The sequence below is a fragment of the Pelodiscus sinensis genome, chromosome 15 (assembly GCF_049634645.1).
Source record: "Pelodiscus sinensis isolate JC-2024 chromosome 15, ASM4963464v1, whole genome shotgun sequence".
In the NCBI taxonomy this organism is placed as follows: domain Eukaryota; kingdom Metazoa; phylum Chordata; order Testudines; family Trionychidae; genus Pelodiscus; species Pelodiscus sinensis.
The window spans coordinates 16,288,603-16,305,579 of NC_134725.1; the positions used below are offsets into that span (position 1 = coordinate 16,288,603).

Genomic DNA, 16,977 nt, shown 5'->3' on the forward strand with positions numbered 1-16,977 from the left:
TAAACAAAGCAGTGGTTTGGAATTACACTTTTTCAGGAGCCCTTATATTATGCAAAGGCATAGGGGGTAAATGACAGTCTATTGTCAGAAGCAGAATGCTCCCCCCCTTTGCACCTGGACAGTTCTGCAAGCTGGCACATGGGAAGGAGTGAACCATGGTTCTGAATTGTCCTTGCCCTTTGTTTCCTCCTCCTCCATCAGAAGAGTAGTCACAGCTCCATGGGGGCTGCTCTTCCCTATACCCAAACTCCTGATCTAGGAAAGCCTTATATGACTGTGTTAGTGAAGAAACTTTGCCACAGCTGATTTCTCTGTTTGCTCATTAACACCAGTATGGAGTAGTATTAGGGAGATTAACCTATGTGCTCTTAGAAACTATTCTGCTAGCCAAGGTAATATTCAAGTTACTGGCTCTCTCAGTTTTTGATCCTGAATGGATGGTTTGTTCAAAAGTCCAAATACTGTATACAGATAATACAATTTTCATCTGTTAATAGCTGATAACAGTTATAACCGTTGTTTATAGGCAACACAGCTAACTGAAAGACCAGCCTGTGTGAAGAAAGATTACTCCAACTTTATGGCTTCTCTTAACTTACGCAATCGCTATGCAGGAGAGGTAACTATAGAATTTTCTTGTACTTATGGAGTTCTACATATGGTTATGCTGCTTTTCTGACTTGTATTTGCTTTCAAATGGAGGGTTAGGTAGAATGCAGTGATAATAGCAAAGAGGCCTCAACCTATACACCTACACAAGGGATGTTACAAATGTTATCTGCTCTAGGGCATAATAGTCCTAGTTCATTGAGATCATTTAACTTCTGGTCTTGCAAAATATCTTGGTATTTCAGTTGCAAATAAAGCCGTCTTTCCTCTTTGCATTTACTCAGTAACTTTAGTTGTAGTATCAGGAAATTATCATGTGTCCTGCATTGAATATCCATCTTAAGTTGTCAATACTGATTCCTAGAAGTCTTCTTCCTGTAGACTCCAGCATGTACCAAACAGTATATGTCAGCCACTTAGAGATTTTTCTCCTCATCACTGACCAGATAAATATGTTTTACAGGTGGCTGGAATGATTCAGTTCTCAAATGCTACAGGTCGTGTATCTGATCTGAATAAACTGATGATCAAGCAGCTAAATGATGCACTAGAACCAGGCCAGCCTGAGCTCTATACCCAGGCTATGTTTAAGTTGACTGCAATGCTGATAAGTAGCAAAGGTAATAAAACAAATGAAACTTTGTCATACTTTTGAGTGGTGTTGCCCTTAGCACTAACTTACAATCATATATGCAATATACACAAACTCAGTATATACTGAAGCAGAACAGAATTCTTTCCAGCCAGTTTATTTCACGAAAAACCCGTTGAAGTCACAGCTAGAAGTTATTCAGAGTTGATTGTCACAAATTGTGCAGACCCATTTCCTGCTTACTTGAAAACTGTTTCTTATTTTCTCTGTCAAATCTGTATGAATTTTTGTTTTCAGACTGCGACCCTCAACTCCTGCATCACTTGTGCTGGGGCCCTCTGCGAATGTTTACTGAACATGGCATGGAAACAGCAATTGCTTGCTGGGAGTGGCTACTTGCTGCTAAGAATGGAACAGAAGTACCGGTAGGGAGTTTCATTCAATGATTTAGATTTTTCCTCAAGAAAAAAGAGAGGAATGAAATCTGAATTATTCTAAATGAGTGCAAAATAGGCACATTAAATACAATTGTTAATTTGTTGAGTCAAGATTTCTCATTGTACTAATGAATTGATGTTAGCAGGTGAATAATCTCACTTTCTAGAGCACAGTGGTTCCCAACCACTGGACCGTTGCTGGGCCATGAACCACTGGTTGTCGGTCCAGCATGCCCTAGCCTTGATGACTGGTTTGGCAGGAATTTAAGTTCCCTGTTAACTGCGTGGCAGCTGCTATTTGAGCCCTGCCTAGAGATTTAGGGCTTCCGCGCAGAGAGCTTCCTGGCTGGGGAGGGGCACTCCTTCAGCAGCAGATACTCCCTGCTCCAGACAATGAGCATGCTGGTAGGGATGGGGACATAAGGAAGAATGAAGGGACTAAGTATGTGGCTGGAAGGAGAGGGGTGTTTGGAGTGTGCGAGAGGAGAGGTTTGATTACGGCGATATAATTACAGCAGCTGAGTTTGTTTGGGGTGTCTTAATTTGTTCCCATCTGGACTGCAGGCAGCAAGAGCCAAGACTGTCTATCTGTCTCAGCACAACAGCCCTGGTTGGTTTACAAGCCTCTCTCCTGAGCTGGGGCAGGCTGTATGGGGTGGTGCCAACATTTCAGGATAGTTAAAAGCTTTCAGGCTGCTTTTGAATACTGGAACAAAAGGCCTAACTCATGACATTTCAAACAAAGTTTACATAGGTGTTAATGGCTTAAGCTAAGGAAGGGAAAGGATTATTTTAACAGAATTTGTTTTAGTGTTGTAGATATCTGCATACTCTAATCTGTTTGTGTGGACACAGATGTAATGGAAAATAACACGTGACCTTTTAAAATTAATTACCATGATGAATATGCAAATATGCAAATAAAACGTTACCAGCCTGCCAAAAGTTTGTGAATGGGTTTTCCAGTCTACAGTATAAAAAAGATTGGGAATCACTGACCTCGACGTACTCTTGGAGGTGGATCTATTTAAACATTGCCTGCTGTTCTTTTAGCCAGTTCAGTTGAGAAGCATTTTCACTTTCAAAGTACATGGATGATTAAGCCAGACATACAGGCAACTTCTCCTTCTGTAGCATTAACTATGAATTCTAAATATATACCTTCAGCCTCATGTCTTGTCTACACATAGAAGATGCACCAGTTTGACGAAATTAGTCTTTTAAACCAGGTTAATTAAACTGATGCAAACACCTGTGTGCACACTCCATATTTTGATTTCAAAATATTTGATTTCAGTTTAGCTTAAATAAACCTGGTTTAAACTGAAATAAGTGTATCTGTACAGCCTTTTTGTGCTGACTTTAACACTGGTATAATTTCAGATAGACCAGGTCTGAATTTTCCTGTGTCTTGCTTCACCACACCTCTTTTGAAGAGTGAAAGGAACTTGGCTAGCCAGTGCCATTTTGTTTCTGGTATTAATATTCTGAATGATCAGATAATGTTTTAAAAACTCGTATTTTCCTATAACTGGTTAAACAACTGCATTTCCTGAAGTGTGACTAAAACTAGCAATAATAGTGTGGTAACTGCTGCAGTGGCAAGACCCAAGAGTACCACCAATTGAGGATAGTTAACGTTTAGATTTTTGTCATGATTATTTTTAGTAAAAATCATGGGCAGGTCATAGACAATTAACAGAAATTCACAGAACCCCATGACCTCTCCATGACTTTTAGGAAAAATAATTGTAATTAAAATGGGGTGTTGGGGGCAGGTGTCCAGCATTCACGATCACTGTAGCTCCAGGGTTTCCCATTGCCACCTTGGAGGCTGGGAGCTGCGGAGTCCTCCCTTCACTTGTGGGGACTGGGAAATTTGGTACTCCAGGGCCCCTCTCTGGTAGCTCAGAACCTTATGGATAGTGTAATTCTACTTAGGCTTAGTCTAAACACAAGTAGTGATTCAACTAGACGTGTGATTTGAAACTGATTTAGTAAATCTTTCTTTTAGACTCTTGAACTTTCCATTGTTGCTTGATAGTCATACCTCAATTATTATAGCTTTTCCTCTTCCCTTGTGATTCAGTAGCGAGAAAGAAACCAGCACTTTTGTTTAGAGAGTTCCCAGTGTGTATAGGGAGCTATGCTGCAATGGAGAAATAGGTTGTCACAATTATGATTAGACCCATACCTTTCCAATGAGTTCCAAAGTTTAATGGGTTATGGATTTTTCAGATCTAATTTGCTCCATGTTAATACAAAAAAAGATGTTAGGTCCTACAAACAAGTGCACTTGGAACAACAAACCCTAATCTTTATTTTCACAGTTCATGCGAGAAATGGCTGGAGCCTGGCAAATGACAGTGGAGCAGAAGTTTGGCCTATTTTCTGCTGAGCAGAAAGAAGCAGATCCATTAGCTGCTTCAGAAGAGAGTCAGCCCAGGCCTTGCCCTCCGGAAGTCACACCTCATTACATCTGGATAGATGCAAGTATCCCCTTCTCCAGTGTTTTACTAACAATAATGATGTATGGGAGGATGCGGACAACAGGCACCATGACTGAGCTTTTCTGTGCCTTTGGACTACTATGTTTGGACCAGTAGCATTGTTCATGGTTGTGGCACTATAGGATGACATTTTCATGTTTTTACAGAGGTACGTAAGAATGGGAGAAATGCAAGGTGAATTCTAACTTTGTTGAGCTATTTTTCCCTTTTTTTTATTTCCTCAGTTTCTGGTGCAAAGATTTGAAATAGCTAAGTATTGCAGTTCTGATCAGGTCGAGATCTTCTCCAGTTTGCTACAACGATCCCTGTCTCTGAATATTGGAGGGGCAAAGGGCAGTTTGAACCGACATGTGGCAGCTCTTGGACCCCGTTTCAAGTAAGTAATATTTATTCTCTTAGGGTATGTCTACACTTGCGGCCTATTTCAGAATAGGGCTGCAAATGTAGGCATTCGGAATTGCAAATATCCCGCACTTGATTTGTATCTTCCCAGCTGGGTGCCATTTTTTGAAATTTACAAGCCCGGAATAATTACCTGCGTCTACATGCTGCAGTGAAATGGGCGTTCAAAATAAAGCCCTATTTCGAACTACCTGTTGTTATTCCTCCTGCAATGAGGTTTAACAGGTAGTTCCAAAATAGGCTGCAAGTGTAGACATACCCTTTGAAATAATATGGGATAGGAAAAAGTACAGCTAAATGCTGAATATAGCACTCATTCTTTGTCTCAAGGGATAAAACTTTCAGAAGTGCCAAGCATGACTTACTAAGTCCCATTTTCAAAAGTGATTCGAGGATGTAGGACACTAAGTCCATTAAAAGTCAGTGGGACTTAACTTCTTAGAAGTTATTCTAAACTTTTATCCATTGTATCCATTTTCTGGATTACTAATCTGAAGAGAACTGAGTTGCCCCTGCATGCGCCAGGTTTCTGTTCAGCCCATAATGTCTAGTTTTGTTTTACTTTGTCTTGACATAGTCCATCTTTTGCTTAAAGAAATCCATGCATGTTTTGACAGTGCCATGACAATTAATATGTTTTGGAGTTAGCAATTTAGCCTGCAAACGAACATGAGAATGGCAAGAGTTGTTTTCTCATGCTATGCGTATATTGAACTTTAGGTTGCTGACACTTGGGCTGTCTCTGCTGCATGCTGATGTTGTTCCAAATGCAACCATTCGCAATGTCTTGAGGGAGAAGATTTATTCTACTGCCTTTGATTATTTCAGGTACTGTTTCTTTTCACGAGTTTCCCAATAAATATGTGATTTCTGTCTGTCTGTCTGTCTGTCTGTCTCTCTCTCTCTCTCTCTCTCTCTCTCTCTCTCTCTTTCTCTCTCTGTCTCGACAAACCACTGAATCTACTCTCCCATGACGAGTAGATTTCAGCCGGTCGCTCCATGCACTCCATTCATTGGCACTTTGCGCATGCACAGTGCCAATGTGGCACATGCGCAGTGTGGGGCTGGTGAATAGCTTTAGCCGAGGTTTGTCAAGCCCTGTCTATATCTATATCCTATATGAAAGTTTTTCCTGCAGGACGACAGAGTGACATCATCATGTCACTCTGCGTCCCGCAGCCCTTCCTCCCTCAGCCATCCGGCCTCCTTCCTTCCTTCTCCCTGCTGCTAACCTCATGAGCTCAGGGTGAACGCCAAGGCAAACGACTTGTGACCAAGATGACTGTAAGTAGCTAAACCTGGAGGTAAATTATGCTGACCTCTCCTGATCCCACGTGCAGCACTGCCAACTCCACACTGCCTGAGCCATCAAACCCCAGCAACCCGCAGGGACTGGCAGCCTGCAGGGGCCAGCATGCAGCCCCTCCACAGGGCAGATTTCAATAGCTGAGCCGGGCCTGCAGTAGACCAGCCAGTTCCCAGCACAGTGCTGCCAGCTCCATGCCGCCTCAACCACCAAACCCTGCAGCCAGACTCCAGCAGCTTGCAGTGGCCAGCACTCAGCCCGTCCACAGGGCGGATTATGAGAGCCATGCAGGACCCGCATGCAGCTCCATGCCGCGTCAGCCCAGCAGCAAACCCCGGGAGCCCGCAAGGGCCAGCTTTCTGCTTTCTAGCTGCTGGTAAGTGGCTGGGGGAGATGGTCCCTAAGACGCTGCAGACTTTGCCATGTGGCTGTATTTCACGTGAGTTCCCCCAGGGTCCCTAGTGAGTGCAGGGTATTCTGGGCCAGCCTGGCTGGGAGCTTTGCTCCTCAAGACACTGCAGAAACACAGCCATGTGGCTATACTTCATATGAATTCCCCCAGAGGCTTAGTGAGTGCTAGGTATTCAGAGCCAGCCCAGCTGGGAGCCACTGCCCTTCTTTGTAAAGTGGGTAGGGCAGGAGTGGGAAGAGTGCAAGGGGTGGGTCTGGCTGTGAGGGGAATGGGCAGTGTGGGGGTGTAGAATGGGAGGGGTTAGGAAAGGATGGGGTGTAGGAATATGGAGGAAGGAGGTGGAAGTAGGGATAGGCAGTGTGGGATGGTGAGGGTTTAGGGAGATGGGTGGGTGTAAGAAGAGGTGAGGGTAGGGGTGAAAGGAGGGGTATGGCCAGGGTGGGGAAGCGGAGGCAGTAGGGAGGATGGTGGGTGTAGGAATGGAGGCAGGATAATGGGGGAATAGGAATGGAGGACAGAGGTAGGTCTATGGATGGAAGGGGGGTGGGCTTTTGGTCATGGACTTATTTTATTGGTGGTTGGAGCAGAAGCAGGAAGGATGTGGGTGGGAGGGACTAGCTGGCAACAGAAGGGCACAAGTGGGCGGGATGGCGGAGAGCATTCGGATCTGGGGGCATGTCCAAGGGTGTGGTGGGCGGGAGTAGAGAAGGGTGCAAATGACTTGGGGCTGTGGAGAGCGCAACTGGGCTCAGTGCAAGATTAACATGTTCTCTGGCCATGAAAGCAGCCAGTGAGAGGGGGGTTGGTGAGTGTAGCGAGCAGGGAGTGCAGTCCCCAAGTTTTTTTTTAGAAACCTCCAGGAGTACTTCACAATAGGAGCAGTTTTTCTTCTGATACTTGACTTTTCTGTTTGTTTATTAATACGAAAACCTTCCCCCACTTTCCATGTCACTTCTGTTTCTGCACTATTCATTGTGTCTATATTTACGAAATCAAAAAAGAATTCATGGTTTGATGTGCTTTGTGCCTTGTTACTGGGGAAAATCCTAATTTTTCTGGGTCTTTTTGGTTTTGAGGATTTCAGACCTTTCTTCTTTGAGAGATTGCTCATGTGCATTCGAATGAGGTGTGCATGCGCCGCGTGCATGGTTTCCAGAGCATTTTTTCCTCCAGCAGTACCAGTCGGGCCAGCAGGTCACCCCCTGGAGTGGCGCCGCTATAGCGGAGCATAAGTACCCCTGCCAGCCCTCCCCCACCTCAGTTCCTTCTTACCGCCAATGACGATTATTTGAGCTTCTCTGTTCTTGTGACAGATCCCAGCGGGAGTTAATTTTTTGCCCATTGGCAGTTTTTCTTTGTGTTCCAGTCATAGTTTGTAAGTAGTTATCTAGTTTGCAGTTCGTTATTCCTCCCCCAGGGGAAGGGGATGCCAGGCCCGCACGGCTTTAAACCCTGTGCATCCTGTGCTAAGCCAATGCCAAGAGGAGACCCCCATGACTCTTGTCTAAAGTGTCTGGGAGAGTCTCATCTTACTGACTCCTGGAGGAGTTTTAAACCTCACACTGAGCGAGAGCGAGATTCCCACTTAAAACTATTACTTGTGGAGTCAGCTCTCCAACTTGCACCATCGTGCGAGGTTGCGGTGCGCAGTGCACCGATGTCTGTGCAGGAAACTCAACCGGGACTTTCCTGTACCACAGCACCGAGGACCTCGGTACTGAGGCACTGATCTCAGTTGCTGGCACCGAAGAGGAGGAAGGAGGTTAGGGGCAGATCACCTAGCTGCAAAACCCCATGGCAGCTGGCACCATCTTCAGTCTCCATGCCCAGACTCCCCCAGAGGCAATCGCAACACTGATACGCAGAGCAGAAGAGAAGGCCCTCTGCGTGCTCAGAGCCCGGGGCCAATCCCTACACACCACCCAACCACCCCCAGAGACTTTTGAAGCGGCACAGGAACTCATCGAGCTAACTGCTTCGCCTCCGTAGCCTCTGCATCCTAGAGAGTTTTCACCTGAGGCACTGTAGGCCAGGGTGGCACCGATAGCGGCGACCACGTTGGTGGCCTGGTCGGCACCGCCGGCAGCAGCACCACCCCCGACCCTGCCGGTTGTGGTGGCCCATGCGGCACTGTCTGTTGCAGCCCTGTCCCATAACTCCCGCCGTCCTCCGGCACCGCCTACCACTGCACTGACACTGGCACCACCGATTTACACAGAGGCGCTGGCCCACCCCCCACCCAGCAAGCTAAGCAGCCATTTTGAAGGAGAGCCTAAGGACCCTTTACCAGCCCCCATTATCACCCCTCCCTGTGGGGACAGGCTGTCCCATTTTTGCTGGGCCTGGGCCCGCATCATTTCTGACAAATGGGTGCTAGGCCTGGTAAGGATGGGTTACTCCATCCCTTTTCTGGATCTGCCCCCTTCCCTTCCTCCCTCCTAGTCCCTCTTCAGGGACTCATCTCACGAGGCCCTCCTCCATCAGGAGGTTCTCTCACTCATCGAAAAAGGAGTGGTAGAGAGAGTTCTGCCTCACTTTGAGGGCAGGGGGTTTTATTCCCATTATTTTATTATCCCTAAGTCGAAGGGTGGGCTCTGGACTATCTTGGACCTCAAAAACCTCAATAAGGTAATAAAGAAAACAAGGTTCAGAATGGTGATGCTGGCCTCCATTATTCCAGCCTTAGAGATAGGGGACTGATACGCAGCCCTGCTTACAATGTAGCTTCATGAAGGACCTGCATGAAGCTTCTTGGACATATGGCGGCCTGCACACATGTCATTTGCCACGCCAGGATGAGGCTCAGACCTCTACAAGCCTGGTTGTTGAGATCTTTCAACCAGGCCAGAGCTCATTGGGACTCTGTCCTGTTGTTGCCTCAGGAGGTGGTGGACTCCTTGCAGTGGTGGTCTCGAGAGGAGGAAGTGTGTAAAGGGGTTGTCTTCCTGGCCGAGGTCCCCTCGGTCAGACTGATAACCGATGCCTTGGACTAGGGGTGGGGAGTGCATATGGCGCACCACAGGACACGGGTTGTGGACCTCTCACGAGAGGTACTTGCATATCAACGTCAGGGAATTGAGGGTGTCAGGAGGGCGTGCAATGTCTTTCTAGCCAATCTTTAGGGAAATCAGAGTCGATGCTGCTGGACAACATTGCTGTCATGTTCTATATAAACAAACTGGGGGGAGGACCTCACTCCTCTTCTTTGTCAGGAAGCTATTCTTCTTTGGGAGTTCTGCATAGCCCACAACAGTCACCTCCAGGCGGCGTATCTGCCAGGCCACAAGAATACGCTGGCGGACACACTAAACTGATCTTTCAGAGCCCACGAATGGTGCTTGAAGGATGCTGTCCTTTAACCTCTCTTCCAGAGGTGGCGTCATCCCCAGGTGGACCTGTTCGCCATGGACGTGCCCCCATTATTTCTCGTTCCTGGGGATGGGGTCCACAGGGGACACCCTGGTCATCGATTGGCTTCAGGGCCTGCTGTATGCATTCCCCCTGTTTCCCATTGTTCCCAGAGTCCTAGCCAAGACTAAGCAGTTCAGGTCCCAGGTCATCCTGGTAGCCCTGGACTGGCCCAGGCAGTTCTGGTATCCCATCCTGCTGGAGATGGTGCGGGACGAGCCATGGCCTCTCCTGCCCAGTCAGGACCTGGTCGCTCAAGCCTGGGACAGAGGTATCCTGTACCGATGCAGTAGAGTCAAGGAGTAAGGATAAAACCCAACAAGACTGAGTCTGTGCTCATTTATTGCCCGTGGTCTGAAGAAAAACATAAACCTTTTTTTATATCTTGCATTATAATTTATGTAATTTTTTAAAGTTGTCCCCCAAAGTTCCCCACGCAAGGGGAGAAGAGGCTACGTGAGGATATCAGCATATTGATCAAGTTCTGGACTGCCATGTTCTCTGATAAAAAGTATTTAACAGCCAGTCAGCTTGTGCCTCCTGGTGAGTTCCTTATGTGCCGTCTCAAAAAACCCTTTTGTTTCTTCAACTCTTTGGTTCTGCATCTAAACATTATGTTTTATGTTAGATAATCAAGACAACCGGAGTAACCTGGATATCACTGTTGGATCTCGGCAGCAGGCCACACAGGGATGGATTAATACTTACCCATTGTCCAGTGGCATGTCAACCATCTCCAAAAAATCAGGTCTCTTTCTTTAATTTCATTATCTACTAGGGATATAAAATCCTGTGTAATCAGCTGAGTGATTAAACGTTATGGTTAACAGCTTAAATGGGCTGGGGTTGTTCTAGCCAACTTGGGGGGCCTGCTGCAGGTGAGGGACTGCTCTGGCCGGGGTAGAGTACCTCCCACCCACAGTACAGCGGCCCAGCCAGTTAATCACTGACATCCCTACTAACTTCTTGTATCTAATCATTGTGTATGTTTCCATTCAATGTTGTTTAAGGCCAATATTTGCCTTTAACAGTTAGCTCAGGTTTTACTGATATTACACTTGACTATGTGATTGCAAAAGACTGAGCGCAAAGAACAAGGTTTTGAAAGTAGCAATTTTTTCCTCCATACCATTTAGTAGTATAATGCAGATAATGTAAGACCAGAGGCTATTGTGGTAGCTTAAATTCCTGAGAGGAAATTGCTTATTGTTCATAAGTGTACTAGAGCTCTTCAACAGCAAAGTGGTTGAGGTGCCTCAATGTAGTTGCAAGTGGCAGCTAATTATTTTTATAAGTTACTAGGCATTACCCGTCCTACAGTGACAGTAGACATACACGTGGTCTCCTCCCACCCCGAGGCTCCTGGGGGCGGGGAGGCTCGGGCTGTGTGGCCTCTTCCCTTCCTGCTGCTGCTGCTGGTGGGAATTTTGGCTGTTCAGTTTCTTCCCTCCCCACTGTTCCAGGGATGCTGGGCGGTGTGCTCGTCTCCTCATCATGGTGTGGGGAGCGAGTGCATGTGGCTTCCTCTCTCCCCAATGCTGCTGGGTGTGGGGAAGCTTGGGCTGTGTGTCCTCTTCCTCCGCACTACTCTGGGGAAGCTTAGATGCGGACTCTTCCCCTCCTCATGGTGGGGGATGGGATACATTCGCACTCTGCACGCTGTTCCTCCTCCTCTCCTCCCCATGGTGTGGACGGGGCTCAAGGTGGGTTGGGCTCAAGTCTTCTCAAATGTTCTCTGACAGACGGCATGATGGACACCTCCTTTTATAGTAGTATAGATTAAAGTGAATGCTATGCTGGTGAGGGTGCCATATTAATAGCTGTATGGAGTTAACTACTTGGCATAATCATACAGCAAATTCACAACATACAGCAGAAGTGCAAGCTTCTTCCTAGGACCTTGCCGGTGTATTTGGACTTGTCTGAGGAGCATTCCATGCCATACTTCAGTCTACTGAGACTGCCAGAAAGGGGACAGTTTGAGAGTTGTATTTAATGTATTTGCAGAAAAGTAACTGCATGTATTTGCTCCTTATTCTTAAGGGATGTCTAAGAAGACTAACAGAGGTACCCAGCTACATAAGTACTACATGAAACGGAGGACACTGCTGCTCTCTTTGCTGGTAGGTCATCCTTTTGTTTCACAGGAGCAGGAGTGAGAAATGGTTTTCCAGCACTTTGTGGTAGTTGTAGCACAAATAGGCTAGACTAACATTGGGGAAAGCCTGCAATGTTACCCGCACAAAGCAATTTATCTTTGTTTTGTCTGCAGGCTAATGAGATAGAGCGTTTGATCACTTGGTACAACCCACTTTCCTCCCCTGAACTGGAGTTGGATCAAACTGCAGAGAACACCGTGGCAAACTGGCGATCTAAGTACATCACTTTAAGTGAGAAACAGTGGAAGGATAATGTGAATCTGGCTTGGAGCATTTCCCCTCATCTTGCTGTGCAGCTACCTACCAGGTGAGATGCAACTCAAAACATAGAGCCAATTCCCTCTGCTGCACTGTAAATACTCCAGGCAAGCATTCACATTTACCACTTCCTTGCCCCTTATGCATTCCTACATTGTTGACTGAGACCATTAATCAAAAAGATTCAGAGTACTAAATCTCCTCACCTGTTTCAAGAGTAATTAGGAAGCTTTAATGGAACCAGAGTTCAGTTCTTTTACTATAAAACCCTGATATAATGTCTGAACACCATTCCAACGAAATCAACTCCATGCTCTTTCAGCGGCCAGTTAGCACAGGGTTAAAAACAGTACAGTATTAGAAACCTCTTTTTGAAAAAAGTGTTCTTGACATAAATTGGTTTGAGCCTTAAAACAAATAAGATCGCAGGAGTAGCTTGCTTAGCCCCTGAAGGAAAAGGAAGAACTTTGCCTCTTCCAACACAAGCAAAATTATGGAGACAGTTTTTTGCAGAGTTCCTCAGCCAGGATGTTTCTGACTGATGGAGACTGCTAGTATTATGAAAGGAAACATTAGCAGAATGAGGTTAGATTTGCCAGCGTGTGTGTCCCTTATTGTACATGAATTTCACATGGAGTATTTCTGTTAATAAAGCACGTTTGTTCCTTTTTCCAACTGGTCTCATCACATAAATAGGAGTGAGAACTAAAGCTTATTGTGATCAACTAACGTATTCTAAGTCTGTATCTGAAAAATCGAGGAGTCCTGTGGTATCTTAAAGACTAACAGATTTATTTGGACATAAGCTTTTGTGGCTAAAATCCACTCCATCAGATGCATTGGAGTGGAAATATACACTCAAAAGGAGGGAGTTACTTAAAATGTAGGGCCTGTGTTAATGAGGCCAGTTCAGTCTGGGTGGATGTGGTTCACTCACAGCAGCCAGTGAGGAGGTGTGATTACCGAGAAAGGGGAAAATGCCTTTGTAATGAGATAACATTCTAAACCTTATTCAGTCTCATATTCCTGCTTCAATGCATCTGATGAAGTAGGTTTTACCTACATAGCTTATGTCGAAATAAATGTGTTAGTCTTTAAGATGCCACAGGACTCCTCGTTTTTACTAACACATACACATTCCTGGTTACATTTAGATTTAAGAACACTGAAGTTATTGGAACAGAAGTGACCCGCCTGGTTCGGTTGGACCCAGGAGCTGTTAGTGATGTACCTGAAGCAATAAAGGTAATTAATTTCAACAATAGTTTATATTACAGCATTGCCCACACTCTAAGAGCTGCACAGACAAGCAGGAGCACACAGTCCTTTCTCTGAAAAACTTATATTATAAATATGATTCAGCAAGTGAGAGCCATAGGTAGGAAAATTGAAGAAACAAGGTTGTTTTCTCAGTTATGCTCACATCTTATTACAATTGCAACATGATGATGTATGTTCCCTAGTGTATAAAATCTCACCACAGTGCACTAACATTTATTCATAAGCAGGGCTTGACAAATAATGCAATCTACTTGCTTGTGGTGAGTAGATTGCAAGCCGGAAGAACTGGGTTTGGGCGATCTGCGCATGCGCAGATCGCCAGACAGCGCGCCTGGCGAACAGGACTCGCCGCAGTTTGGTGAGCCCTGTTCATAAGTAATATAGCTAGTTGACCAGCTAATAATGTGTGCACGGGGAAGGGGGAGTATTTGATTAGAAAGCTGTATTGGTGCTTTTGTTTAACTCAACTCTAGTTCACTATATAAAAATTATTACACCTGGTGATTTTCAGCCAGAGACCAGTTTGTAATTAAATGGTACTAGGTTTTTGTCTTAAAATTAAATGCCTTATGCTCTTTAATATAGTACCTAAAGATATAGAATACTTAATTTGCAAAAAATGATACATGAATCACTTTTTTTTCTTTATTGTAGCAGGCTAGGTTATGGTTTTATAATATTCATTGTGAGCCAAATTTATCCCTAGTGTGTGTTGCACCAGAAATGATTTTTGGGCTTGCATGTTCATATATCTCCTTATTCTGCTTACAGTACCTTGTTACATGGCACACAATTGATGCAGATGCCCCTGAGCTCAGCCATGTTCTGTGCTGGGCACCAACAGATCCACCTACTGGCCTTTCATATTTCTCAAGCATGTACCCACCTCATCCTCTAACAGCTCAGTATGGAGTTAAAGTCCTGCGGTCTTTCCCTCCGGTAAGAGACTATATTTCAGGAGAGATCTGGAGAGATCAATACTCATGCTCAGTTAGGACTTTGTCTTAATTTCATTAGTGTGAAGTAATAAAAATGTATTGGGAAGATAAAGTAGATGAAGCTGAAGTTAGAAATCAGCATTGACTGTCCCATATAATCTTGGTTCAGTTGCTTTGCAATGTGTTTGCTGTCAGTTGTTCTGTGCTGGAATACTTTGTCTGTTTCTTTAAAGACCGCATGTGTCTGAAGCTGCTTCTATGAAGTAAAACCAAGTTCATTCAGTGAAAAGTAGTGTATCTGGAGTTGGGTAAACCTGGGATTTTTTAATACTTGTCAGTATGATTACAAAGATCTGTAAAATACCAAGTGTTCATCAGCCTTGTTAATGGCATTTCTGCTAAGGTCAGGTGGGCAGAGGACTTTCAGTTGAATAAAGAATAAAATTCCTGATGCCCATGCTTTTTTAAAAGAAACAAAACTTTTTTTTTCTGATGTTGGCAAAAAAATGATTTTTCTGTTTTCTTTTTTTTAGGATGCCATTTTATTCTACATTCCACAGATTGTGCAAGCCCTTCGCTATGATAAGGTGAGGGAGAATAACTACTGCATGATTCAGGCATTTTGTTCAAAACATTTTCAAGACTTAATTATCTCTGAATTGAGAGATGCAGAATCGCAACAATTTAGGATTAAATGTTGCTGCAGAATATCTAGTATATTTTAAAAATGGTTTTTAGAGATAGGTGTGTTTGAGGCACCTGTTTAATTGGCATAGCCCATGTATATTAAACTTATACGTAGCTTTCAATAGATGTTGCCTCATGATCAAGTCTGAGGAGTCTGCATGACCAACTTTTCTGTACCCCCGCATGTAGCTGGTAATAATGTGCTTTAACCCTTCTGCTCCATCCCTGGGCCCCATTATGTTGAACTCAAACATAGTAGTAGGCACTCCATAGTTAGGAGCTTCAAATCTAAATATGAAAGACAAACATAGGAGCAGGGGGAACAGGCATAGGGATTGAAGTGTCTTCAAAAAAGCAGATAACTGACAGAGTCGAGAGTAAAATATACGCCATCTGACTCTTAGTGCGTTGTCCTGGATATCGCTATTGTCGTCTCTTTCCAGTAATTAAATATGTTCTAGTGTGAAGGTTAATGGCTAGTGTTGATGGGATTGAGCTGTGGCACCAGCCTTTTGGGTGACTGTGAATTTGTATGGTTGCAGATGGGCTATGTTAGAGAATACATCCTGTGGGCGGCTGCTAAATCCCAGCTGTTGGCTCACCAATTTATCTGGAACATGAAAACCAATATCTTCATGGATGAAGAGGCACACCAGAAAGATCGTGAGTATGGCATGCATGGGCCTGTTATCCTAATCTCTCCCATTCCTTATTTCATGAATAGATTTTCTGCCCCCCCCCCACTCCCACACACACACACACACACACACACACACACACACACACACACACACACACACACACTTCCTTTTCTTCTGGAATTATGAATCTTTTATTTGTGCAGATAAGAACTGTTTTGTTGAAGAATTTTTTTCCTGGTGGAAATCAGCAAAGTAGGCAGCTGGTACAGTAGGCAGGGGAAAGCAATGCCTTCCAAACTTGCCAGCCCAGCCCCACCCATGCTTCACCCCAAGCTTTTGCCCTACTTCAGTGCATTTCCCCCGGACTGTCAGGGATTGTGCCTCGCCGAGGCTGGAGCCATGCTGCCAGCTGTCCTGAAGCCGGGGATGCTTGGGCTGGATACCACAACCCCTCTCCCCCACAGTGATCTGGCCAGGGCCAGGGAGGACTGGGGTCATGTGCTTCCTGCTCTCCCTCCCTCTGCCTCATGCTCTGGTCAAGGCTGAGGAAGCCCTCGGTTATGCACTGCCTACTTTCCTCTCTCCCTGTGCTCTAGCCGACGAAGGCTGATGGTCTGTGTTGCACACTCTCCCCACCCCACGCTCTGACTGAGGCAAGGGAAGGCTGGAAATGCATGCTGCCTGCTTCCTCCCACTTCATATGCTTTGTCTGAGGCCATATGCCACCCACTCTTCTACGTCTCTGGTGCTTGGGGGAGATGGCTGAGGACAAGCACCAACCTGTGGGAAAGGGGTGGCCTGACCTTACAGTGAGGGGGCACTTTACTTCCATGGGGGCTTGGGCAGCAGGGGCAACTCAGCTCCAACTACATTTAAACTGCAGAGTTGCAGTAGGGGTAGGTCCAGGGCCCAGTGCAACCCGGGACTTGCACTGGGTCCCACGCTGTGCATCTGCCTTTTAAATGTAGTAAGAGCCAGGCAGTTCTTACTGCATTTAAAAGGCAGAACTATAATGGTCCAGACCTGATGCGAGCTGGGTCTCACACTGTGCCTCTGCTTCCCCTGCCCACTACACATCCCCCGCACAGTGGAGACAGTGCTGGAGGGAACCAGCTTTTAAGCCAGCTTCCCCTAGCACAGGCTCCTGCTTCCCCTCCCCTTGCTGCCTCTGATATAGAGGCAAGAAGGCTGGGGGAGAGGGGGAAAAATGCAAGTAGTCAACTAATCAACTACTCTTTTATATCCCTAATGCACACCAGTGTTTGACTCAAAGGAAAAATTGCTTTTTTCCCCTCTTTAATTATGTCTTTCCCGGTAGGTGTCCAAGATTTTATTCA

At 45.4% G+C, this 16,977-nt stretch overlaps 1 protein-coding gene across 2 annotated transcripts in view; it reads left to right on the plus strand.

Annotated features, from left to right (window-relative positions):
• The window catches only part of PI4KA (phosphatidylinositol 4-kinase alpha), a 106,463-nt gene that overhangs the window by 70,245 nt on the left and 19,241 nt on the right, over positions 1–16,977 (plus strand). For both annotated transcript variants that reach the window (XM_075898245.1, XM_075898246.1), the window contains exons 30-43: positions 527–619; positions 1,073–1,229; positions 1,499–1,626; positions 3,969–4,127; positions 4,373–4,524; positions 5,271–5,378; positions 10,092–10,219; positions 10,305–10,424; positions 11,720–11,799; positions 11,949–12,142; positions 13,248–13,338; positions 14,146–14,313; positions 14,846–14,899; positions 15,542–15,662. In XM_075898245.1, the coding sequence (XP_075754360.1) occupies positions 527–619; positions 1,073–1,229; positions 1,499–1,626; positions 3,969–4,127; positions 4,373–4,524; positions 5,271–5,378; positions 10,092–10,219; positions 10,305–10,424; positions 11,720–11,799; positions 11,949–12,142; positions 13,248–13,338; positions 14,146–14,313; positions 14,846–14,899; positions 15,542–15,662 (1,753 nt within the window). The remainder of the gene's footprint in view (positions 1–526; positions 620–1,072; positions 1,230–1,498; positions 1,627–3,968; positions 4,128–4,372; positions 4,525–5,270; positions 5,379–10,091; positions 10,220–10,304; positions 10,425–11,719; positions 11,800–11,948; positions 12,143–13,247; positions 13,339–14,145; positions 14,314–14,845; positions 14,900–15,541; positions 15,663–16,977) is intronic.